The following is a 27311-nucleotide window of genomic DNA, read 5'->3' as shown; positions in this document are numbered from 1 at the left end:
GTCGAAGATCTCGACTAGAAGCTTTTGTTTTTATTCTTCTAGAGTCCGTGTTTCACATCCATACAACGCCAAATTCCACACATATGCTTTCAAAATTCTTTTCTTCCGCTGGAAGCTTTTATTTTTCTTCTCCCACAGAGAAGAGTTCGTGTTTCACATCCATACAACGCCACACTCCATACATGTGCTTCCATCAGCCTTTTCTTCAGTTTTTTGTCGAAGGTTTCGGCTAGAAGCTTTGTTTTTTCTTCGAATGTCTGATTGTTCCGAGCTGTTCTAGATTTTACATCTTGTTTTCACCCATTATTACTTATTTTAATCCTTAAACAACAGAACTTCCCCCTCTTCCATCACGTGATCTCCTATCTTAATCTTCATTTTATTATATTTTTTTCTTTTCTTACGTATTAGATCACTTTTCTCCTGCTCTTTTTGATCTTCATATTGACTTCATTGCTAACCACCAGTTGCCTTCATTTAGAGCTGCATCCGATTTTTCTCATTATTTGGTAACAGCGCCATATTTTTCCAAAATTTCGGTGTGTGTGTTTTCCCTCCATGAGTTCCTAGGCTGTGATTGCCTTTGATTTCTTATATTGGTTCTTCAATGTAGAGATTACAGAAAACATAAGCCAGTCAACACCCTTGCATGGTTCCCTTCTGAATTGTTGTTTCTCCACTCTTTCATTCTACCTAGAGCTCCTCCGTGGCTAAGCGATTAGCGTACACGCCTTTGGCGTGGGAGAGCCGGGTTCGATTCCCGGCGGTAGTTTATGTGGTTCGAATTCCACCTTAATCAATAGGTTCACGTCTCATGTAGCCTCGTTGCGGAAAGGGACGTTAAACTTATAATCTTTCCTTCCACCTCAATTGGTGCCTTCTACAGTATTATTTGTATACGTGTATATATTATTCGCTCTTTGTAGTTTATTTCTGATTCCTTCAGAATATTGAACATGTTATTCTACATTATCAAACGTTTTATCTAAGTCAACAAATGCTGCATAATTTGCTTTTCTTGTCTGAATGTTTTTCCTATCATTACTCTAAATGTAAGTACTGCTTCCCGCGTTCTTCCTGAAAGCAAACCAGTCTTTTTCTAGTAATTCTATGTTGACTTGTTATTATCAAGATTTCGAAGCATGCATAATTGATTCTCGCGTTTCTCAATATCTACTGTTTTTTGTATTCGCGCTATATTGTTCTTGTGGAACTCTGGAGGAACTTACCCTTCTTCATAAACGTTGTTAGTTACTGTATACAGCCTTTGTCCCGCATTTACGTGTCCTCCCAGAAGAAAATTTAGATTATCCTTTGAAATTTATCCGAGGCCACACTCTGGCTAAATCAGAATGTAAATAATACAATAGGCGAGAAAGTAGGAAAATTCAAAAATAAAGAAAAACATTTGGATTAACAAACTATTGAAGGTTTAGGGTATATTTGGAAAGCCAAACCAGTCTAAAATCTTCATTTTTCAAGAAACAATAAGAAACTTTTCAGGGTTTATCTAAGATCCAACTCATATATTCACAAATTTACATTGATATAATACAACACCACTTTTAAAAGAGATTTATCTTCTTATTTTCTATAAAACAATATTTTCATTTGAACACGTCTGATTTATCAGAAATGATACATTCTGCATTCAAAACAAGAATACTTTAATATATATATATATATATATATATATATATATATATATATATATATATATATGTGTTTAGTATTTTGAAAGTATTTTAATAATTCAACCTTGCAGTCTACAAGCAGAATTGCAGAAAGAGATGAGTAACACCAAGATGTTCCTAAGACCTTGTAAATTATGTCGAAAGAGGTCCAAAATCGTGAATGTGCTTACTGTTAAGTCTTATATTATGTAGTAATATTTTTTAAGAACTGGAAACACTGTATCTACGAAATTTAGATTTCATTTGTTATTCAAGATGGAAAGTTTTGAAAAGAGACGGTGCATAAGGCACGAGGCACGAACATTTCTTCCATAATTTTAAAGTTAAGTTTGTTATTTAAGTGCAATGAACACAGTGCAGTTATTATATGTACTTTGTGGTTTATTTTAAGTGTTAGTTGAAAACCAGCAATTAGTAAGGTACAATAAAAACTAAAAACAAGTATTGGAAGTTTCCATTGTTAGAAGACAGTCCATTACCAGTTAAGTAAATGGCGAATATTTAAGAACATAAACATAAACAGTTTTTTTGGTTCCTCCAGTGCCGAATGGAGGAAGTGTTGTGCCAAGAAAAAGAATAAGTGAATCATTCAAACATTCATATTGACTATGTGTGTGTGTAAAGACAGTGAGTGTTAAGAATCAGAAGCAAAATTGACCTAGTGGACTTATCACGTACGCGCCTACGCATTCAGCTGTGCATTGCAATCTGAAGAAAAACAAAGGCGCAATGTAGCAGTCACGTAGCTAAGTATATGTTTTTGTTTCTTTTACTTGTGTAAAGGTCTGTTGTTATAAGGACTTCAGGTAGATATATCACAAGCAATGGATTCAAATACTAATTCTCTTATAAAGGCAAGAGGCCTAGCTAAAGCTTCCCTTACAAGAATGAAAGCATTTGTTGAACAATTTGGAGCAGACGGTGATGTAATGCAAATTAAAGTTAGGTGTGCACGTTTACCTAATGTATTCAAAGAATATGATGAAGTGCAAAAACAGCTTGAATTAAAGGACGAAAACGATGAATATACACAGGATAGAGAGCTGTTTGAAGCCACTTACTACGATACTCTTGCAAAAATGACGTCAATTGTTAAAACAGCTGAGAAGGCTAGTAGTAGCAATAGAAGTTCATCAGGTGATTCAACCGCGAATACAGGGTGTCTAAAATTACCAGTCATAAAGCTACCAACATTTAAAGGTCAAGTTATAGATTTCAGACATTTTCATGATACATTCAGTACTTTGGTTGTAAACAATCAAAGTTTAGATGATATTCAAAGATTTCATTATTTGTTGTCCTCATTATCAGGTGAAGCAAGCAAATTAGTCGCGAATATACCAGTGACAGGTGAAAATTTCAAACTTGCTTGGGAAATGATATGCAAAAGGTATAATAATCCAAAGCTAATAGCAACTGCTCCTGTAAAGGCATTGTTTTCATTACCGACTGTCAGTAAAGATTCAGTGGCGGACTTAAGGACATTATTAAATCAAACTCTAAGTAATGTAAATGCACTTAAGGCGTTACAGTTAGATACTCCTCTGGAGGATATATTGTTATCGCACCTAGTTTTGGAAAATCTAGATGAACAAACACGTAAAGACTTTGAAAATCAAACAAATAGGGAACAGTTTGCTAGTTTAGAAGAACTTTATGTCTTTTTAGAAAATAAATGCCAGGCCTTAGAATTGGTAAAGTCTACACAATCAAAGTTGCATGTCAGTAAATCTAATGTTGTTAAGGATGTAAAAAATGCTAGACAATCTTATGTGAGTACTAATGTTTTGTGTTCGTTTTGTCAACAAAGTCATGCGTTACACAAGTGTAATGAGTTTCAGAAATTAAGTGTATCCAAAAGATTAAGTTTTGCGAAACAGAACAAACTTTGTTCTAATTGTTTGAAAGTTGTCAACCATGTAGCGAAAGATTGTTCGCTAAGTGCATGCAAAATATGTAATCTCAAGCATCACACGTTATTGCATAGTGATTTTAAGAAATCACAGCCTAATCATGCTGCCAGTGTTGAAAATGATTCTGTTACGGAACCTATAGGAGAAAAGTCAATGTCTCAAGGGCAGGAAGTTGTTAATACTAGTACTTATTGCTCTGTGAAGCCTAAAAGTAATGTGCGTGTTTTACTTTCAACTGCAGTTGTTCAAGTTAAAGATTGCAATGGTAAATTTCATATGGTTAGAGCTTTGCTTGATAGTTGTTCCCAATCTCATTTTGCAACAGAATCTCTCATTCAAAGGTTAAAATTAAAGAAATTTCCTATCAATGTTCCTGTACAAGGTATTAATAATGTAAGTTGCAACATTAAATACGGAAGTAAGTTACAAGTATTCTCTGCTGTAAGTGATTTTAGTGTAGATGTTGAGTGTTTTGTATTGCCCAAAATAGCGGGAAATTTACCTGATGCTGATATTGACATTAAAGAATGGAACTTTCCACCGAATTTACAGTTAGCGGATCCTAACTTCAACAAGTCTGGTAAGATTGATTTGTTGTTAGGTGCTGGAATTTTCTTTAGTCTACTCAAAGCAGGACAACAGGTGCGTCCAGGAGCATTTCCAGTTCTCCAAAATACAAAGTTAGGATGGATAGTTTCAGGACAATATCAGATGCCAAAGCACAACAACTTCACGCCAGAACATCGAACATTCTTTTTGCACAACAACTATGATTTAAGCCATCAGCTGCAGAAGTTTTGGAAAATAGAAGATATTCAAGAAACTCCTCTATCCAAAGAAGAAAGGGAGTGCGAAGAACATTTTATCGCAAACACTAGAAGACATTCAACAGGACGCTTTATAGTGAGATTGCCATTCAAACAAGAAGTGACCCAGTTAGGTGATTCTTATAAGACAGCTGTTCAGCGTTTACAACAACTAGAGAAAAGGTTAAATAGATGCCCCAAGTTACGCACAGATTATGTCGCATTCCTTGAAGAGTATGAAGCTTTGGAACATATGAAGGAAGCGGAAGGCAGCTCTAATATTACTCAAGGATATTACTTGCCTCATCATCCAGTTATTAAGGAAGCTAGTACTACTACGCAGACTAGAGTAGTATTTGATGCATCCGCATGCTCAACTAGTGGCATTTCACTGAACGATGTTCTCAAAGTTGGTCCAACTGTGCAAGATGATTTGCAGTCAATTATATTAAGATTTCGCACCTACCCTATAGCTTTTACTGCAGATATAGAGAAGATGTATCGACAGATTTTGATTGATGAGCGTGACTGTAAATTCCAGAAGATCTTGTGGAGAAGATCAGAAGAAGAACCCATTAAGGTATATGAATTAAAGACAGTCACATACGGAACAGCCTCAGCGCCTTTCCTTGCTACTCGGTGTCTCCAGCAATTAAGTGCAGAAGAAGCTTGTGAATATCCGAAGGCAGCACAAATTCTCAAGAATGACTTCTATATTGACGATTGTATTTCAGGGGTTGAAAGTTTGGAGGAAGCTTTAATGATAAAGGACGAATTAATACAAATGCTACAAAAGGGTGGTTTTTTGCTAAGAAAGTGGTGTTCCAACAGTACTGAATTATTGGAATCCATCTCTGAAGAATTGAGAGAAACACAACTTCCATTACGCTTAGACGATAAGGGTCAAGTCAAAACATTAGGATTACTTTGGCATCCAGCAACTGATCAACTTCAAGTGATGAATGGATTCACTCTAAATCAAAGGTCGAATAATAATTTAACAAAACGCAAGATGTTGTTTATTATTGCTTCAATCTTTGATCCGTTGGGAATTGTTAGTCCAATAACAATCGTATGTAAGATAATTCTTCAAGATCTGTGGCAAGCAGGATTGGAGTGGGATGAAACACTTCCTAAAGAACTACAGCAAAGATGCAAGACAGTACTTGAATTTATTCCTTCATTATCAGATATCAGTGCAGACAGAATGGTTCTTCAGTCGGGTACCTTGATAGACATTCAAGTTCACGCTTTCTCAGACGCTTCAGAAAAGGCTTATGGAACATGTGTGTATTTAAGATCTGTCAACAAGGATGGTCAAGTTACTTCGAAGCTATTATGTGTTAAGTCCAAAGTGGCGCCCATAAAGATTTCCCTGCCTCGCTTAGAGTTATGTGCAGCAGTGTTGTCATCAAAACTTGTCAAGAAGGTAACTAAGGCATTAAAACAACGAATATCCCAGGTATACATGTGGATAGATTCTATGGTGGTCTTAGCATGGTTAAGGGCAAGTCCAAATAGATGGAAAACATTTGTTGGCAATCGAGTTGTTGAGGTACAAGAAGTGGGAGGAGAATGGAGACACGTCGCTTCAAGTGACAATCCTGCGGATATTATATCAAGAGGAACAAGCCCTGACAAGTTAATACATAATAGTTTGTGGTGGAACGGTCCTCAATGGTTACAGTGTTCTTCACTTGATTGGCCTAAGACGGAGCCTGCCCCACTCAGAGAGATTCCTGAACAGAAGAAATTAAAATCAAGTTACTTAGTGACAACTCAAGATAATAGTATGATCGAAAGATTCTCTACTTTGAACAAACTTCAGAGAGTCTTGGCTTATTGTATGCGGTTTTCCAAGAATGCTAAAGTAGAAGCATCAAGAAGAAATGTAGACGCTCTTACTTTGGAAGAAATTGAAGAAGTTTTAATCAGACTAACACGAGAAGTTCAGAATCCAGTTTATGCTAAGGAAATAGCTGATCTTAAAGAAAGTGGAAGAGTTAGTAATAAGAGCAAACTCTTGTCTCTCAATCCTTTCATATGTGATCAACAATTACTAAGAGTTGGTGGAAGATTAAAGATGTCTGAACTTGAATTTGATACTAAACATCAAATTATTCTACCACCAGATCATCACCTGACAAGACTAATTATAGAAAATGAACACAGGCGATTGCTACATTCTGGATGTCAGTTAATGCTAGCATCACTAAGGCAAAGGTATTGGATACCTAATGGTAAAAATGCCATCAAGAAGGTTATTAGAATGTGTATTACATGTCAAAGATTAAAGGCGTCTGGACCAGAACAATTAATGGGGCAACTACCAAAACATAGAGTAGAACTAACAAGACCTTTCACAAATTCTGGAATTGACATCCTATTTACATCAAAACTGGTACCAGAAAGTCAAAAACAAAGGTCAAGTGCTACATTGCAGTGTTTGTGTGTTTAGCAACAAAGGCTATCCATCTCGAAGTTGTGAGTGATCTTACTAGTCAGGCATTTTTAGCTGCTTTGAGAAGATTCATATCTCGTCGAGGTAAATGCAAGCATATCTATAGCGACAATGGAACTACGTTCATTGGTGCCAACAAGGAACTTCAAAAAGTCGCAAAGTTGTTGCATACAGCTGACCATCAAGAAAGGATTAAGAATTTTGCAACTACTGAAGGAATCCAATGGCATTTTATTCCGCCATATTCGCCCAACTTCGGTGGTCTTTGGGAGGCTGCAGTTAAGTCCTTTAAATACCACTTAAGGAGAGTCATGGGAATGTCATATTTCACGTTTGAAGAATTAACAACATTAATCACACAAATAGAAGCTTGCTTAAATTCGAGACCTCTTGTAGCATTATCCAATGATCCTAATGATCCAGTAGCATTAACTCCTGGTCATTTTCTTATTGGTCAACCATTGACAGCACTACCAGAATGTGACTTACATCAGGAGAAGATTAGTTCAATTCAAAGATGGCAAAGGATCCAACAACAATTTCAACAGTTATGGAGAAGATGGTATATGGAATATTTGTCACAACTACAAGGAAGAAATAAGTGGAAGAGAAGCTGTGCCAACATACAGCCAGGTCAATTGGTGGTTCTCAAAGAAGATAAGCTACCTCCTCTATCGTGGAAATTGGGAGTCATCACTGAAGTGCATTCTGGACCTGACGGTTTGGTTCGAGTGGCTACTGTTAAAACTTCCAATGGTTTATATAAACGCTCAATTAGAGGACTTTGTGTTTTACCAAATAATGATGAATCGTAATGCCATTCATGTTAAAGTATATTTATTTCCTGTTTTAGTCTATTTTATTTGTTGTTATGTAAAGTTTTGTTTTCTTTTTTAAAAAAAAAAGGTCACTAGCCCTTTTTTGGCGGGCGGCATGTTAAGTCTTATATTATGTAGTAATATTTTTTAAGAACTGGAAACACTGTATCTACGAAATTTAGATTTCATTTGTTATTCAAGATGGAAAGTTTTGAAGAGAGACGGTGCATAAGGCACGAGGCACGAACATTTCTTCCATAATTTTAAAGTTAAGTTTGTTATTTAAGTGCAATGAACACAGTGCAGTTGTTATATGTACTTTGTGGTTTATTTTAAGTGTTAGTTGAAAACCAGCAATTAGTAAGGTACAATAAAAACTAAAAACAAGTATTGGAAGTTTCCATTGTTAGAAGACAGTCCATTACCAGTTAAGTAAATGGCGAATATTTAAGAACATAAGCATAAACACTTACGAAACTTATTTTCCCCTGCAGTTGTCTTCTGGCTAAATGCATTTCCATATCGACTGTTCACGTAAACAAAAAGAAGTCTCTTGCTTCCGGTTGTTATTTCATTCATATTGGATTAATCAAGTTTTTGCAGAGACGCTATCATGCTTCACAGTAATATGTCAATGGACAGAAATTTTCACCATCCGGGTGTACAGTACAAAATGCAACTTTATACATAGAAGTCAAAAATGCATCAGTCTCAGAGTATGCCTCTTTCCGTTTGTACTTATCCAACTTTCTCAATCAAACCTTCATTTCGAAAAATGAATATAGATAAATTTATCTTTCTCGAATAAAACAAATCGGTCGCATTTTTCTTTGAAAATTGTCGAAATACAATATTTACTCACAAAAAGGTACAACGTAACAACTTCGTATATATTGGATCTACAGTAGTTAAAAGAAAGGAAATTTGCATCTCTATTGGAAATATATTTGCAGAAGTGAGGAGCAAAAACGCTGGGAGCAATCTTGAAGCTTCGAGAAATTGACATTAGAACTTCGGAACTGCTGTTGCTCGTAGTTATCGTGTGATCAGTGACTGATGGTGAAAATGTTGCTAAAACAAGATGCTAAATGGAACTCGAACAGCACATTACACTGAAATTAAAAAAAGAAACTACTCAAAGCTTGTGTCGCAAGGGGGCAGGGTGGGACCCGACTCACTAAAATGTATTAAATTTCTTAAGAATTTCTTAATACAAGTAAAAAAAAAGGTACCAAATGTAATATAGCAATCAAGGAGATGAGTCCCCGCCTAGAAAATTTTTTTTCGGACGCCCATGGTCGTAGGTAATAATGTGGTGTACATATATATACATGTGCGTATATTTGAGTGACACAAACGTTTCACCATGCGATCGGAGAACATTAAAGACGAGAAAAGAACGGGCTGTCCAATCACAGGAACAATACGTCAAGAAAATAAAGCAAAAGTTAACGATGTTGTTCGGAACGATCAATATTGGGGTCAGTATTGAAATAATCAATTGATTTGAAGTTTAACATCATTGACGCTATGTGAAATGTGGACCTACAGTTTAACGTGGATTCCGAACCACATGATTTCCGCCGGTAATCAAACCCAAATCTCTCACGCCAAAGTTGCGTATATCGACGAGGAAGCTTATCACTCGAATAAGAGCAGGCATAGTTGTTTATTAAAACGTTGGTATGACAACCGAAAAGGAAAAGTATAATTCATGGAGTCTTGACAATAAATAGGTAATAGTGATTCAATGTGGTGTGTTTGATTTTATGAAATTCGATCTTGTTGACATATTTTGAAAATCACGCAAACTGTGGGCTGAATGTAATGTAAAATATAAGAATAATAAGTTCTAATCGTTACATTTTAGATGGTGGTTCCTATATACGTTACAATCGCTAACTAAAAGGTGTGCACGACTAAATCGAGTTCTTTTATATTATATCAATCATGGCTTCACTAAGCACCAGATGAGACTTTGAATTGGCATTATTACCTGGAGATGCTGGAAAAACTGTTGAGAACGTGTAAGAAAAACCCTACAGAGATTCTAATCAAAAGACTAATTAAGTCTGTGAAGCAGAATGTAATTTTTAAACCCTGTTATGGTTATTTTTAATCGTAACGATTACTTATAACTTTTTTAACTGGGACAAGATTACAAATTGTAAGAATTGTAATTTCATTTAGTATAAATTTTAACAGTATAGTAATATTTTTAAAAAAAATTTTTTTTACGGTGTATTATTAATCACCAGATTCGCTGCTACACACTATTTAAAAAAAAATAATAACTCCAGTCACTTCTACTTTCAGCGAAATCGGCCCCAAGCATAATGCAGCTTGAAGTATCATTCTACAGACATCTGAAGAACTACATCATAATGACGTATTTCCCCAGTGGACTGATGGTGTTTATTTCCTGGGGGAGCTTTCTGGTCCCTCCAGACATTGTTCCTGGAAGAATGGTGTTGATGGTTACTACCCTTCTGACTCTGGTCACCATGTTCAACTCACTCAAGTAAGGGACTTTTAAAACAAATGTATTCATAAACAGACAAGGACGAACTACATTATACGAATTTGCTTCCAGTATTTCTATTAGACAACGTAAATAAAAAGCGTTAAGAGATATAAAGAGGGACGGTGTTTCCAGAGGCGTCCGTAGAAAATTTCACAGGGGGGGGGTCAAAAAGATTAGCTTGCTATTATATGATTTTTGTCTTGTTGGAATTCAGATTACAGAAACTCCAAGCCCTATAAAGTTTAATATGTTGCATACATCCCAGAATATTATTATTATTATTATTATTATTATTATTATTATTATTATTATTATTATTATTATTATTATTATTATTATTATTATTATGAGAAAGATAAAAATAGAAGTAACTGTGGTCTGGAGGATTGAGAAAGATATTTAACCACTTAATGTGCTCCCGTATTTTCGAAAAAGAAGTCACGACCCTTTCAGGGGCGTCGTTTAGGGGGCAGAGGACAATTCCCTCTCCCTGAGTTTGAGAAACAATATACTTTACTCAACTGTCTACTAATATACTAGTAAAACCAGTGAAAATCTTATGTCGGTGGGGGCCTTCCTCTCCTCTCCTCCTAAACCAAATATGAAATGATCTAAAATGACACACCTGCTTTCTTTTAGTAGCATTTTCTCTTTACTATTACTACAAAACATGAAAATATTATTTATTTTGATGATACTATTATTATTGTAAAACTACGAAAGACAAATACGAAATGAAATTAGATGACAAAATGGATTACATACAATTGCTCTATATACATTGTACACCAAGATTGTACAGACTACTTCAAAATTTTTGTAGCACAACCTTTTAAAATATTTCTTTCTTTCTCTTGTTATTTAACAAGTCAAAATGACATATGCACTTTGAGTCAAATGGAAATACGTTTTATTCATATAAGAGCAACATCAACTTTTATCAACGCAGCAGATATAAATCCTGTTTTGTTCTTTTGTACAGTTTCTCGATGGAGACTCATCATGCATAATCCTGTTAATCGTTCTTCAGACATGGTAGATCTTAACCAAGTTTTAACACTCCTTAATATACTAAAACTTCTTTCAACGGCACAAGTTGTAACAGGAAGTGTAATAGAAATTTGAATTGCCTCTTTCATTGCTGGGTAAAATGTAGATTGTCCATCAAGTTGAAAAGAGTGATTTTTTTTCTAAATTGGCAGAATCCAGATTTCTATGTCTCCACAAATCAAACCAGCATTCTGCCTGAGAAATTAAATTTTCTATCTTGTACGTTCGGCTTACTTCTTCCATCTTCTGCAAGAACTGAGACTTAAAAAGATTTCTCATCTCGAATGGATGTAATGCAAACAGAGAGAAACCTGGACTATTATCCTAAGAAAATCTGTTATTTAGTGACTGTAAAAAAGAATCGATGTATGGGACAAAAATTGCTCTGCGAGAATATTCTGTGCAAGTAGAAGGGGAATTAGCACGATGAACTTGCCGAGACGAAGTTCTTGGAACTGTTAAGTGAATATCAAGTTCTTTCGCTACACTATTGCACTTTTGGAAAATCGCTTGCAAAGTTTGTTCTGCGTTTACGCTGTGATTTAATCAACTCATTGATATGAGACTTTGCTGCCATTAAGTTCAACTGGATTCCTTGTAAAATTTGCGCCACTGACTCAAGATAGGAAGAATAATTACTGATAATTACCAAAGAAACTATGAAACTGCCTGTAGATCCTGTACAGAAAAGGATATAAGCATTGCGTTAAGTCTTCTTATGCACGCATTATTTGAACGAAGTGTTCAGAAAATATTCTTATGCTATTGTATTTAGAAGTCCATCTAGTATCTGAAAGGAGGGGAATGCTAGCAATAAGTTTCCTTCTTAATGGGCTTTCACAAAAGAAAGTAATGATATCTTTAACAGTGTCGACGGTGTTGCGTTTGTCGGAAACGGGACACAATTTGTTAACAAGATTTAACTTATGTGTAGAGCAGTAGTAAAAAATGCTTTTGGACATTTTTTCCTAATAATACTTTGCACTCCATTACTACACTCTGCCCTGGTAGAACAGCCATCAAAGCCTTGTCCAACCAGTTCACATTCAGATAAACTGGTCTCCTCTAAAACCTTTAGAATTGCCTTAGCAATGTGTTCGGCATTGAACTCATCTAATGGAATGAATCCGATGAAGTCTTCGCGTACCTTATTTTCACTAGGGTCATAAAATCGAATTCCTATCGATAATTGTTCTATACCCGCAATATTGGCTGTCTCGTCTGCCAGCACGCTGTAGTACTTGGAAGACATAATCTTAGGTTTATATAATTTCGGAATAAAACATTACCGGCAATTGATATAAGCTCATTCTGAATACGTACTGACACATACTGGCGTTTTCAGCGGCAGTCTTAAAGTGCTGTTTTAATAAACCATCGCCAGAATCCACCCTAAATTGGAGAATATCATAGAAATTACCGGAATTGAAATCCTTCCTTCTCAAAGGTAAGTCATGTGTTGCAGAAAATACAATTTGACTCAATAATAGATTATAGCTTTTTCCTGTTCTCTTCAATTTGTTTCTGAGCTGCTTCGTTTACTTTCTGTTCAACAGGTAAAGTTTTGTTAGTCATAACGTTTGAAAAAGCTTGAACACGTTCTGTGGATGCGATGTGCCATTCAGATTTTTCGTGTGAACGAGCATAGGCAAAAAAGTCATTGTACTTTTGGAATGGAGTTACAATAAAAAACCCTTGAAATCTCCTTTTTATATGTGGCCGAAATAAAACACAATGCCTACATAGCCTTTCCTGTAGCTTTCTAGATTATGAAAGCCAAGGAAACTGACTAAACCATTTGTATAGAAAAGGACGCTTTCCAGTCACAGCATTTTGTTTGAAATTATACGTTTGGCTAGGCGACAATGAAGATACTAGGAGATCATACCTGACAGTGTCCTACAAACATGCCTGGGAATTTAAATCAACATAATTCCCAATATCTTTGGGATCATAGCTGATCACATCACTTAAAACACTGTCAGAAAATGTGGAATCAAATTTGGGACATTTGGAGAAAAATACACTCACTTCGCTGTCATTTGATAACTCCACTTCCCCACTATCACTTAACTCCACTTTTGCACCAACACTTACTGCAGAAGAAAAATCTTTAGAAAAGGTAGTTTTGTTTAAGAATATATCAATCTTTGTTTGTTTTTCCTTTTCCTGTAGATTGTCGGAGCAGAGAAAAAGGCTACTAGTAGTTTAATTACACGCATAAATTAAAATAAATTGGAAACAACTATCAACAAGCTATTTCCACACAGTTAAGAACTCAACTGAACTAACTTGACCTCTTTTACTTGAAACATTGACTAGCTACCACAAATAGAAATTTATAATGCCTAACTGGCAACAGATGGTGTACTTTATTAGCATCCCTTCTTTATCAGTCGAAAATAACATTCCATACAAAGGAAGTTTGGTAGGCAGGCCATTTACCCAACCTTGAAATATGGATTAGCGAGTAGTCATTATTGATGACAAGTAGCAGGTCATAACTTTATGGGTCTTGCTTTTGAATAGGGTAAGGAGGAGGAGAGAGGGAGGCCGTCTCTTTCCTTGTTTCAACAAAGAAAAAAGCGCGAGCCAGCCCCAAGCCAGCGAACTCATGTCCCCCCTTTATTTTTAAAGATGTTCCGTTTTGCGTGATTGTCCTTGCTCTCCTGGGAAGACACAAACAACGCCTTTGTTCGATTTATATAGGAAACCGCCCGCTGAATTCAAATATTTATTTTCAATTTTGTACTTGACCCAACCCAAGTCACGAGTTTGTAGGGATTTCATATAAGCAACGCAGAGATTGAAAGATAGAGAGAGAGAGAATAATGCATATTTTTAACGATGAGTGTGTCTCCTCCTCTTTCTTCGAAGAAGTTTTGGTCAGTTGGGAAGAGTAAGTAATGCTACCTTGTTTTCCTGACATTTGACTTAGAAGACCCACCAAGAGGTCTAGCAGGTCAAAGTAATCTGTTCTTGTGTGCAAAGAAAACAATTTCAAGATACATCAGGTATATATATATATATATATATATATATATATATATATATATATATATATATATATATATATATATATATATGAGCATGCCAGAAAATATATATATATAAATAGCACACAAGTGCAAATGCGTAGATAAGATGTTTTATGTATTAAACAATATGAAGCTCCAGTTTTATAAACATCCTTCTTTCTTTAAAAAAAATACATACATTTTTTATTTGGAACAATTACTTCTTATTTTAGGGACATTAGCCTGTACTCACTAGATTGCAGGAGGGTCGGTCGATCCATTGAACCCCCCCCCCTTCTGCGAACGCCCATGGGTGTTTCGTATTTTCTTTGGCAAAACGATCCAGTAAATTCTGATAGTGAGTGTCAATAACAAGGAACGAGAAAGAAGAAAGCGAATGAAATGTTTATACAGGGATAACAAGGGAAAATCAAAGATATCGTTTGTAGTGCATACACCTGTGCCTAGACCAGAGTTTCTCAGCCTGGGAGTCGCGACCCCTAGGGTTTCATGGGGTTACAAAGATAAGCGGAAGAGATAAATGTAGTTAGAATCTAATGCCGAAAAATATTTTTAAATATTATTTTTAATTTTGTTGTGATAGGCACATTATTTTTTTATTTTTAAGCATACCCTTAATGAGAACAACAAAAAATAGGTCTACTAAACATTTTCAACAGGTGCAGAGTTGTTTAAATGAGAGAGGTACGATATGAAAGTAATGAGAACGGTATATTGAAATGCCAGAAAAATACAAGTGCAATAAAACTTACATATTGAAATACAAATAAAATCGAAAACACTAATCCAAAAAAAAAAACTGAGGTGCGTTTGTTGATAAATCAACAATTGACTAATTATTCTGTCTGCAATAAAAGGGATTGCTTTTGTTTAGGATTCTTTGTTGTTCTTTGCAGAATTGTTCACGTGTGTGAGGGAGAGAGAGAGAGAGAGAGAAAGCGAATAATCATTTTTCCAGCAAGCTGGCAACAATGAAGGTAGATTTTTGGTGTAGGATTTTATTTGTTTCCTAAATTTTAAATGAAAACAAGTTGCTTTAAACTGTTTTTGATTATACTGAACACATACACAACAATGTGCCAAATTCACAACAATATGAGGTAACTCAAAGTAAGGACTCTCAAAAATTTAAATAGTCAATAACATTTTTAACAATTGTCCAAGTTTTTGTAACCAAAATTAAGAATCACTTTATTTTTTTATCATATGACTCAAAATTGTTTTAAAAATTTCAAACGGACTTCATTTTGAAACAGTATGACGGATCGGATTCGATATTTGTAATATGAATGAACTGACCTAATTTGGCTTTAATCCTTCCGCTTTTAGGAAAGTTATTGTATCCACTATATTCAAGACATGGATTCTACTATCATAGAAATAGGTGGATATCGTGAGGGTGTCTACTAAAATTCTAAAATGAAATTTCGTGACCTTTTCTTCACCAAACCATACATTCTCAAGAGAAAATTTGAGTGCAAATTAGGTCGAATTTTCATACATGTGACAGAAGCGTGCTCTACTTGCGATTTGGTAGCGTCTAAAAGCCGATGATAGACATTTTTGGCGGTGAATTTTGACGTTCCCTAAAACAAAACTTTTCAAGTCTCTACTTATATTTGTGCAGATTTAAAAAATCGTAACCAAAAAGCTAAATTTCGTGACTTTTTCTTGATTTTCGTGACTTTTGTGACCAATACACTCTGTGAGATCTTCGCAATAGGTATATTAAAAATTCCACACGACCTTATTACAAACCAGAAATTATAAGGGGGTCGCTGGCAAGAGGATGTGATAAAATGGAGGTCGTGATAGGAATTAGGTTGATATACTGGCCTAGACCGTTGTAACTACCGCAGTCTGTGAGAGATATACTCATTCTCTGCTTCCTCTACGTGCTCTAAAAGTTAATTCACCATAGCATCCCGTTCTCACATTGTGCCGTAGTGCAGAAAATTTCTCTTCAGACTTTGAAAATTCATTGGGATGTTTTTTTTCTTAATTAACAGTTGATATGCCGTGCCCCGACAGGCCACCTTGAAGAAAAACCAGCTCGGTCGCGGCTCGTCGGTCGCAATGCTTCGGCTTTCTTCGGAGCACACGAAGCGACACGAAGTTGACCAAAACCAAAGCAAATGATGTAGAAAGCAGTAGCGGCACAGCGTGGTAGGTGTTATAACCGGTAGGGTTGTGTTCCTGTTCGGGAATGCCATTCTTATAACTGGTAGGGTTTGGTTCTTACCTGTTCCCATTCTGAATAAGGAATTCTTATAACCCTATTGGGTTCGATTCTTGTCCGGTACGCCTTTCTTATGGTGGGTTCTAGTGGTTAGTGGGAAAAAACGTTCACTCCGCAGCTGGTAATACTAGAATAAGGAATGCTCAGACCTCCATGTTGGATCTCGAAGCAATTTAAACTGCGATTGAGGTTGCGACTGCGGGTGCCCACCGTCCTCGTCACGCCTGCTAACATCAACAGAATGCACACAAGTATTTAGATATAATACCCACCATTTCGATAGTGATCCATGTAATGAATACGGTAAAGATAATTGCAAACAAAACATATACATTAAATAACTTTTATTCAATTAACACAAGTTATGTATATTACTTACGTGTACAACTTTACTATATTTTATTGTGAAATTTATTCAAACATGTACTCACACCCTATAAGCCCATATTGATATTTATTTGAGATTTATACGAAGGACTTATTATGAAAGATTGATTTCTTTCTTTCTTTAAAGAAAATAGCACACCGTAGTTGCCGGCTAGAATTTACTTTGAACGATGTATTAGCATTCAACACACGCTATTTATTCACACCACACCTCACTGCACTGCAAATTGATGGATTTGGGGGGGGCCTTGTAGTTATTCCCAGTGAAGAAATTCCTTATTGGTTCGTATTGTTTGTCCAATGGTCATGTTTTGGGCTCCGTCTTGGATGCTGCTTCTTAACTATGAAAATAATTAACTTTGTACCTGCATCGATTCCTTGTTCACAAGTCGTGGTCTTTCATTACTTTGAATATTATGCGTTACTTTTGCATACATTCATTAGTTTCATGAAGATTTCACGTTCAAACACTTATTTTAGTCATACTTCATTTTTATATTACTTAATCCACAACATTTTCAACGATGCTCAAAGAATTTTTAGATTTTTCGATGGACGCAACATATGCAGGTTGGTCTATGTAGCCATCATCACCAAGCGCACCTTCGCGCCTTTTAGACTAAGCGTCTGTGTTCTTACACCTGATACCTACTGCGATTATTACTGAAAAGTATCTTTTCATAAACATTACATACATTGTCAAATTTCATTTTGATCCACCATCAAAGTTACGTAGTTAAAATGCTGAAAATAATAAAGATTGACATCGATGAGACTGGAGTTAAAAGAACTATTTTTCATAGAGTTGCTACCACCTTTATTTTCTTTGTGCCTTCAACAGATATTGCAAGTCACCACTGTACAATGTTGCTAACTCGTTGAGAAAGATAAAACCAGAACATAAAGTTTGCGTCAACGTATAATCCATGGAGCCTTATTCCGCTTCAGCCAAGTGTAACTGGGAAAATTAAATGGAATGGGAGTGAGGGGGGCCACACGCTCATAGTGTGAATGGTCGCGGCCGTGGCACAGGCGAAACATGCCAGGATAATGACATGTGAACACTACATTTTGTCTGAGTTAACCTTAACACCACAATATTAAGGCTTAAAATGTAATTAATTTAAACTTCTTCCGGTCGTTTGGAAGAACGGTTGCTGGAAGCTAGATACACTCCTGTCAAGGAAAGTAGGAAACACGTATTCCCTTGTTTCACGTCTACCACTGTATATCTATACACAATTTCATTCGCTTTGGTCTATTTCTTTCTGTGTTCTTGGTGTTGATATTTAAGTTTTTGAGTGGAACTTTTGTCCCAAGAACTATTTTTCTGCGGATAATAATTAACATGAATTCACTTATTTCATGCATGTACTTTAGGTATTTTTGATCGTTATCAATTTTTACATTTCGTAACCATAAACTTGGAGAGCCTTCGCTCTTTCAATTCGTTTTGTCAAAATGCTATTTCTTGCAGTTTTTCTTCCGATACCTGTACCTCTCAACAATCACACAAACAGACGAATGGACATAGGAAACTTCTGGTGTATGTGCATAGTATTGCTCGACTTTTGCCAGAATCTCATCCACATCTGTTCTGATTGGTCACCTACTGCGAGAACCCTCTTGGACATGAACATTTCCAGAACGAAAATGACTGTGAGTTACTTTCGATAACTTATCTCGTCCAATACCAGCGGGTTTTTTTTTTTTTTTTTTTTTTTAATGGATTTGTGCAGCATTTGCGCCTTTATCGAAATAAAAATATAAAATTTAGCATAGTTTTACGGAAAGCTTACTCATATTCTCGGCACAAACTTCATCTTATTGTAAGAATACCAACATATTTTGCATATCTATTAGCTTCAACTGATAGTTGTCAAATGACGTTAGCCCTGATCCGTTGCGGGTTGTAAACCCTAAAGTTTGTGGCACTAACGCTATCTCGTGCGTAAAAGACACAATACTTTTCAGACTATGCAAAGATAAAATTGATTGAAAATCTTTTTTAATATAATTATTAGTTTTTCAAAGTTTCATTCATTTTCCACTTACAAGTCCTGCTTTTTATTCTGCAGGCTATCTCTACCGAAGTCCTCGAATATCAAACCAATAGAGCTGTGGATTATTGTATGCATTGGTTACGTCACTGGAGCACTGCTCGAATATGGGATTGTACTGTTTCTCACAAGGCGTCGTGGTCAATGGGGTAAAAAGAAAAATCCAAAACACAACAGTCAAGAGGAGTACAACACCAACATTATTTCAGTGGCACAGCGGCTGGCAAAGGTAAGTCAGTCTATATCAAATAATTTGTTCAAAAATAGGGCTCCCAGGCGTCCAGGTTTAGGCGAGATAGTCCCGAATGTACGAGGTACTTCCAGAAAATAAGTGTATTAGATAGGTTTCAAAAAAAATTAAAACAAAACTTTTACATGGTTACATTAGTACATATGTGAACTACTTTTCCACGTGGTCACCATCCGTCTCAATAGGCTTAGTGAGACGAGGCATCAATTTTTTTTTATGCCTTGATCAAAGAAGTCTGCCGTCACCTTTTTGGCCAAATCTTCACCTCCACCTTTATTTCCTCATCAGTTGAAACTTTTTCCCCCACCTATGTGCATCGTCAGGGAGGTGAACAGATAATAGTCTGAAGGCGCCAGGTCACTGCGTGAATCAGTCAAAATCGACGGTCTTCCACCCGTTTGCTCGTCGTGCACATGAGTACGACCGTCTTTAAATTCACACCACTTAAACACACTTGTACGATTCATAATTCCTTCCCCATAAACTGATTTAATCTCGTTAAAAACTTCAGACGAAGATTTTCCCTTCAAAACCAGATAGCGGATATCGCTGCGAATCTCGCACTGGGCGGTATATTTTATCGACATTTCACGAAAGACGTTACTGAGGTCACAGTTTTGGTCGTACAGACGTGTAATTGAACTCACTGGAAAGTATTGGAGCTGAACTATATGGTAGTGTAACCAACATAGCAATAACAAATTCCTTCTGCCCGCGAGAGCCCAAGTACAGTTATTTTGTGGACGTGCCTCGTACATCATATGTCCCCTGCCTGGAGGGAATTGTTCGGTACTATAGTGCTGCCAAAATGTCTTGAGCCGTGGCAAAAATGCGAACTAAAGCTCACATCCTCGATACACCCACACGTTCAGGCAATAACGGTTCAACTGTTGCTAAGCGAGAGAACCTCAGCGAAAGAGAGTGGAATTCCTTCAGCCAATAGCAGCGCCTGGAACGGAAGACTAGGTGTCAAGTCAATTTAGCATATCTATAAATGCCCCGGTTTTCCTCCAAACATAAGTTAATATCATTTGTTTTATATTTCTAAAAATACAGCTTTTACTAGTCAGCGATACTGAACTCATGGGAATAATCTACTTTCTGTCATTGAATGAGTTTGTATACCTCAGATTCCTTTCTACTCTTTTGACATTCCCGGAACTGCTTTTTCCATTTTACTACTTCTTTCTGACAAGAAATATAATAATAAAAATAAAAATAAACAAATAAAACTCACAGTCTGAATGACAATAAAACGAAATATTCGATTTCATTTTTTTATGCTATCTCTAAAAAATACGCATTTTTAAAATTCAAAATTCTATTCTTTGTTTGATATTACAATAATCTAATGTTTGTTTTCATTTGTGAGTGCTGTGGAAAACACTCTAATAAGAGCCAGGGAATTCTTATTACACTTAATAGAATAATATTTACTTCTTGTATTCTAGGCTCGACCTCAGATCCCATTCAAGCTAAACACAGGACAACACAAACGAGCACAAACCAAAGGAATTCGATGTAATGACCTGAAATGCTTCACATTCAACAGAAATTGTGAAGTAACACTTGACTTAATGTCTCTTATCATCTCTCCCATAAGCTTTGTGATCTTCAACATCATCTACTGGGTCACCAACATGGAAGAAAGGCAACGAGACATCATGGCACAACCTTCATTTCAGCTCTAAACAATTTGTGGTGTATACGCACTGAATGGCACGAGTAGCATTGGCCCAGTATGACTCAACACGAGTGCTCTAAAACGGGTCGGATCAGCTCGGGTCGGATTGTCGAGTCGGGTTATTTGGGTCGGGTCAATCGGGTCAGCTTGTCGGGTCGGGTCAGTAGGGTCAGCTCGGGTCCGGCTGTCGGGTCGGGTCAATCGAGTCAGCTCGAATCGGGTTGTCGGGTCGGGTCAGCTCGGGTCAGATCAATCGGGTCGGATCACGGGTCAGTTCACTCGGGTCAGGTCGGGTTATTAGGTCGGGTCAGTCAATTCGGGTCACGGGTCGGGTCAGGTCGGTCTTCAATCCGACCCGTTGAGAGCACTACTCAACACGGATATAACAAATGCCTCTCACACTAGGTTTTCACTTCAATAAATATGCACCACGGTGCAGAAAAATCTGCATTTTTGGTTTTCATCTTAAACTAAACTTACGAGATGTCTTCACTGACTCTGAATGCGATCAACGAAAACATGCTATTTTTTTGTTTTTTCCCCAAAGCTTATTTTAAAAGTGCACACTTTGGTTTGACATCAAGGCAGAATCACGAATTTAGTTTGTTAATTACTTTCCGTAGGTAGGAGCACTAAAGTTGTGCTTGTAGCACTAACTAGTACTAACGCAGAACTAACGATTGACAGCCTTTTCGTTTCCCGCAAAGCTTATTTGTAAATCTTGGCTTGACGTCAAGCCAGAGTCGCCATTTCAATTTGTTAGTAAATTTTCGTACGTAGGAGCATTAACATTGTGCTTGTAACACTACCAGCACTAACGTAGCGATAATGATTGAAAACCTCGTTTGTTTTCCCAAAAAGTAATTTGTAAAAGTAGCTGTTTTGGTATGACGCCAAACTAGAATAGCCACTTTAATTTGTAATAACTTCCTGTTCGTAAGAGCACTAACGTTGTGCTTATAGCACTAACCAACACAAATGTTGCATTGACAATTGACACTTATTTCGTTTCCAGAGAAATCCCTAGAGAAACTCGTATGCCAAACATACGATAAAGCATCGGTAAAAGCGAACAGGAGGGTAGAGTGCAGTGCTTGATAAAAGAACAAAATAATAAGTATCCCAATCTACTGTCTTTAATACTGTATTTGATCAGAAGATAACTCATAGCTCTGAAGATGTTGCCGCTGTATGGTAACGAAAGCTCAGCACAGCAACACTCACTCTGGCAGCAATCCCGAGAACATTGGGTTAATAGAAGATAACTTTACTTGCCCTTTTAAGATCTGTTTTATTTTTAGGTAAATTATAGACTTTCAGTCAAGCAGCTACAGCATCATCCCTATTTATTCTATTACCATGGTTCGTACCTCATTCTCTTCAGAATAGAACAGCCTTTCAAACGATACCATTTATATGTCTCCATCATCTATCTGGGGCAGGAAAATCGTGAAAAAAGGGATTTTTGTAATAAAAAATATCCCTATTTTTACATTTTTGCCGCTCTGGACTCCCCTGTGTTAACGCAGTGATCTGACAAAATCTGATAAATAGTACTCGGTGTACTAAATGTCTGTGCAAAATTTCAATCTTCTTAGTACACAAATAGACCCGTCATAAAATAATAAAAATAGGCCTAACAAAAAGAAATTTTCTTTTTAGGATCTCAGGTAAAAATTTCCTGAGACATTCCTACTTATCCTATTTATATTACCATGGTTCGTACCTCATTCTCTTCAAAATAGAACAGCCTTTCAAACGATACCATTTATATGTCTCCATCATGTATCTGAGGCGAGAAAATGGGGCTGCGATTGCTCAGTGGTAGAGCGTTCACCGCTGGTGCATGGGGTCTCGGATTCGATCCCGGCTCCTGCCAAGTGAACTTTGTAGTGAACAAACGCCGTATGCGTGGGTTTCCTCGGGGTTCTCCCGTTTCGTCTCACTTTCTTCATTCCACCATTTCACTCATTTCTCATCATCACCGTCTCCTTTAGCCTAACCGGCATAATCGTGGAACGTAACACTCAAAGATTTCATTTCATTTCTGAGAAAATCGCGCAAAAGGGAATTTTTGTAAAAAAAAAAAAAATCCTTTTCTTTACATTTTTGCCCATCTGGACCCCTGTTTTAACACAGAGATGTTAAAAAATCTGGTAAATACTACTCAGTGGACTGAATGTTTCTATAAAATTTCAATCTTCTAGATGGAAAAGTAAACCCACCAAAAAAATAATAACAATAGGCCTAACAATTTTCTTTAAAGTTATGACGTCATCACCCTTATGTCTCGACGCAGAAAGTCGTAAAACCACACGTAACATGTTCTACAATGCCTGTAGGCTTGAAAAAACAAAAACTCGAAGTAAAAAGCTTCATTGCTTCTTTTTTTAAATCAAATAATGACGACAATATTTTAGTGCCTAAACACAGCTACTAGATCTTAAAATGGTAAAGTAATTCGAGCAAGACAAGATAAGTGGCAAAAAATATTGTATTGAAACAACACGGTTTGTGCAAATACTGCTAGATCTTTACAGTTTATTTATTGGCTAAGTACTATCACAATATCATGTTGCATGTTTGTAATCTCTTTGATTCTGTTCAAACGAAACACATCAATACCATTAAAGAGCATTTGTCAATAATTTTGTTAATGCAAAAATAGTGTTCGCAAATTGTATGATTTTTTTTTTTTTTTTTTTTTTTTTTTTTTTTTTTTGACATGAAACATTTATTAAAGTGGCAATATATTAAACACAGAAACAGATTGGAATCTCTGGAAGTTTTGTGATATGATTAGCATGTGTGTGGTCATTAAAACATTAAAGGTAGATATGATTCAACTGTTAATGATAGATTTCAGTTTTCAGGTCTTTTGTGTGCTTCAAAGGTATTTTCGCTCACAAGCTTCATGAACACAACTAATTCGCTGAAAGTGAATTTCAGACAACTTTCAAAATGTACAGGAGAATAAATGGTCCAAAGTTGCAAACTAGATTACAATTATTGTACAGTCGCAATATTTTATCTCTAGTGCAATGCCCCTCAGGATTTTTTTCATAATATGTTGTGAACATTCTCAAAGCATGTGATGATGTTAGTAATAACTGTCCAATGAGGACTAAGGAAGCGAAATATCCTTCTTTACGCTTATTATTGTCCATTTTATAAGGAACGAAATCTCTAAATGCTCTGGCAATACTGTTATTGGAGTAAAGCATAGCAAATGCGTTCTGAACTTCATTAAGCATGTACTAGAGGAATTTGTTACGACCAAAAATAGGAGACTAGTAATGATGTTATTACAAAAACCAATGTATAATACCTAGACAAATATCTAGAATAATATTAAAATGCAGATATTTTGTATATGCCACACCCGTTTTAAACTTCACGAGCCGCCACTGCATGGTGCACTATAATTCCTTATTAAAGATGCTTATTTTAGTTTGCGACGTACATATTTAATACAGTATGCGGCAAAACAAACAGTACTGAAATCACATCGTTGATATTTATTTATTGTAATGTACAACATAATGAAACATACAAAATGTTGTTAATTGGATGTCAACCAAATGTTACTCATTATATATTGTAAATTTAAAAGGAATCGGAAGTGGACATCATGTGTTCAATATGTTGTTCATTACGTCGCACACATTCTTCATAGCGGTCCTGTAGAACTTGAACATGTTAGTAAATGGGACAACAAAACAAATTATCAAATCTCTCTTAACTCCGGTATAATGGTAGGGTGTTATCTGTTCGGAAAATAGCTTTCTTCTGCATATTTCATATGTAGGCATCTGAAGCCGGGAGATTAGGGGCAGTGGTGTAATGCTGGAATTTTTCGTAGGTATACGCTTGATCGCTTTTAAAAGTATAGCGTATACGTAAGACTACTTGCCGTATACGCACCTAATATACGCTCATTCTTTCGTAAATTTAAGGTGAGTATACGCTGGACTATAAAAGTTTTAGGTGGGTATACGCCGTATACTCCCGTATACGCCCCATTACATCCCTGATTAGGGGAGTGAGAAAAAGATGGAAAATCAGTTCCACGTGAAAGGAAACGATATCAAAACTCTCGTGGACAGAACGACAAGTGACTCACTTGCAGTGTGGGCAGTAGCTCAGTCTAGCTGCATCCTTTCTTGTTTGTCAGGGTTGGTAAAAAAACATGGTTTTTATTGAAAAAAACAATAAACCAGGTTTTTTGTTTAAACCAGGTTTTTTTTGTTTAAATAATTTACTCTATGTATTTATATTAGATATGAACAGAAATGAGTTTGTTTCGCCTTGGTGTTATTATGCAACAACAAGGTTATGCTGGAAGGGGTCACATAAGCTTAAAGCGGAATCCAAACCGCTTCTCGGCTTACATCCAAGAGAAATTGTCAATTTGGACACGGAACCGGCACTAATTGGTCACAAATGCGATTGCCGACTCACTCACGAAGGACTCCTGATAAAAATACGTTATACTGATCTTTACATAGGCCTACTTGTTAATATAATTGTCAAGAGTCATTCCAGAAGGACAAAAAGATAAACAGTTACACAAGTAAAAACATTATACCAGAATTATATATAAATCGGGAAACTCCCGCCTTAGCCATTGGGAAAATCCTGTCATTACTTTAAATGTATTTGTATGTAAAATTTTAAGGTCAACGTATCATAATCACTACGCTAAAACTGAGGTATTAAATTACAATTTTGACATGTAGATATCATTCAATAAAATTAAAGTCAAATCCAAGTTGATGTTGGAAGCTACGTAGGCAATTCATAAATTTTGGCAATTTCTATCAATATATTTAAACGACGTTGCTTCTTGATAAAACAACAGGCATTGATTCAGAAATATATAGTTTGATTTCGTATGTTTAGGCTTAACATCCTTATGAAATACCTTTACTCTTGAAAGATGGGTTGTGGTTCGATCGAGAATTGAACACGGGACCCCTTGATTAAAAGGTGAAAAGTAGATAAACGTAATGCGGATGGTTTGATATGTGGAAACGTCACCATGAAGTTCACATGATTTAAAGCATTTTTTGTTTTTTTTTTTTTTTTTTAATCTTTTTTTTTAAAACAGCTGGTTTAAACCACCTTGGTTTAAACCAGCCAACCCTGGTTGTTGTTGTAACGAAAAAGTTTTTTTTATGCTTCAAAAACCGCGCAAGTCATGCAAGAATGGGTCAATAATCAACTGTCTTATTGATGGTACAGATCAATATCAAGGTACAGATGGCTTTCATCACAGGACCATATGTTGCTGGTGGAATGGTGGAATCTTCATGTTCATATCCCATAGCTCCAGAGCAATACAGTATATGTGACGTGCGCGCTCATCTTCTGCAGTGATATGATGCCCCTACTGTATGAGCGAAAATAGTGCCCCAACTGCACGCTACGCTAGTTCACACACAACTAAATACACATGTGGCGCTCACAGCTCATACCATATTACACCTGAGCGCCATGCGTATCCGAATTTCAGTACTGTTTATTTTGCCGCTTACTGTATATAGAATTTTATTAGTAAACCAGGCAAACTTTCTTCCCTCAATTTACAGCGATAAAATTCAAATTCTCACTAATGTGACCTCTTTTAAGAACCGACACTCTTTCTCCGTCAGATGTAAAGAAATTATACTTCTTGAAGTTATTTGAAATTACCTTATCATTATTACGTGCGTAATACGAACGATACTTTGATAACGGGTTACAATTACTAACTACAGGCCAGATGTGCGATACACCAAAAGTTAACATGTTAAATTTCATATTGCAATTGTAGCATTTAAAGAGAAGAAGAAGAAAAAAAAAGAAGAAGAAGGTATTCTTACTGACGACCCGCTCGGGAGAGTAATACTCCCGGAAGTACGTTTTTCCGCGCGCTACTCTAGCCAGCTGTTTTACGCGCTATCCTAGCCAGTTGTTTTAAGTTGGTCACAAAATTTATATCATGAAGTACAAGGGAAACAAAACGAGCCCTATATCATGGAGTACAAGGGCATAAGTATTACAACTACTTATCTGCACAAAAGTAAATAAATCACTTTTTTAAGTATTATTTTCATATTATTTTAATTTAATAAGTGTTATAAAAATGTTTAAAAAAATGTAAAAAGAACTTTCCTCGGGCCGGGTTTGAACTCACGCCAAAAGAGAATTTTATTACTAGCATATAGCACTAGCTCACTCGGCCACAGAAGCCAACAGCATGAATTCTTTGATTTCTGCTATTTTAATGCAACGTGGCAAGAAGTGGATAACGCCAACCAATCAGAACTGTGTTTCTCGTTTCTACTTCCGGGACCATTACTCTCCCGAGCAAGTCCTTCTTACTGTTAAATGGCCTCATGTCAG

General features: G+C 36.2%; 3 protein-coding genes across 3 annotated transcripts; all 3 read left to right on the top strand.

Moving 5' to 3' along the window:
• Nucleotides 1-2518: 2518 nt before the first annotated feature.
• LOC145681350 (uncharacterized) lies at nucleotides 2519-6871 on the top strand. The gene has a single exon (XM_081753006.1). It carries the CDS (start codon nucleotides 2519-2521, stop codon nucleotides 6869-6871), a length of 4353 nt encoding a protein of 1450 aa, XP_081609132.1.
• Nucleotides 6872-7185: 314 nt separating this feature from the next.
• On the top strand, nucleotides 7186-7689 carry LOC145681349 (uncharacterized). The gene has a single exon (XM_081753005.1). It carries the CDS (start codon nucleotides 7186-7188, stop codon nucleotides 7687-7689), a length of 504 nt encoding a protein of 167 aa, XP_081609131.1.
• Nucleotides 7690-10076: 2387 nt separating this feature from the next.
• Nucleotides 10077-20931, top strand: LOC145681348 (glycine receptor subunit alpha-2-like). The gene is made up of 3 exons (XM_081753004.1): nucleotides 10077-10213; nucleotides 19009-19219; nucleotides 20692-20931. The coding sequence occupies exons 1-3, from the start codon at nucleotides 10077-10079 to the stop codon at nucleotides 20929-20931; spliced, it is 588 nt and encodes a 195-aa protein (XP_081609130.1).
• The last annotated feature ends 6380 nt before the right edge of the window (nucleotides 20932-27311 follow it).

Source organism: Thermobia domestica, chromosome 3 (assembly GCF_964235325.1).
Source record: "Thermobia domestica chromosome 3, izTheDome1.hap1.1, whole genome shotgun sequence".
NCBI lineage: Eukaryota > Metazoa > Arthropoda > Insecta > Zygentoma > Lepismatidae > Thermobia > Thermobia domestica.
This window is presented reverse-complemented; position numbering and strand designations above follow the sequence as displayed.

What these genes read in the sequence shown, in the direction of transcription:
- LOC145681350 (XM_081753006.1), top strand. Translation starts at nt 2,519, where the DNA reads ATGGATTCAAATACTAATTCTCTTATAAAGGCAAGAGGCCTAGCTAAA.
- LOC145681349 (XM_081753005.1), top strand. Translation starts at nt 7,186, where the DNA reads ATGGGAATGTCATATTTCACGTTTGAAGAATTAACAACATTAATCACA.
- LOC145681348 (XM_081753004.1), top strand. Translation starts at nt 10,077, where the DNA reads ATGACGTATTTCCCCAGTGGACTGATGGTGTTTATTTCCTGGGGGAGC. An exon ending in ACCATGTTCAACTCACTCAA is followed by an intron (nt 10,214 to 19,008) that starts GTAAGGGACTTT and finishes TTTATTCTGCAG; the next exon opens with GCTATCTCTACCGAAGTCCT. An exon ending in TGGCACAGCGGCTGGCAAAG is followed by an intron (nt 19,220 to 20,691) that starts GTAAGTCAGTCT and finishes CTTGTATTCTAG; the next exon opens with GCTCGACCTCAGATCCCATT.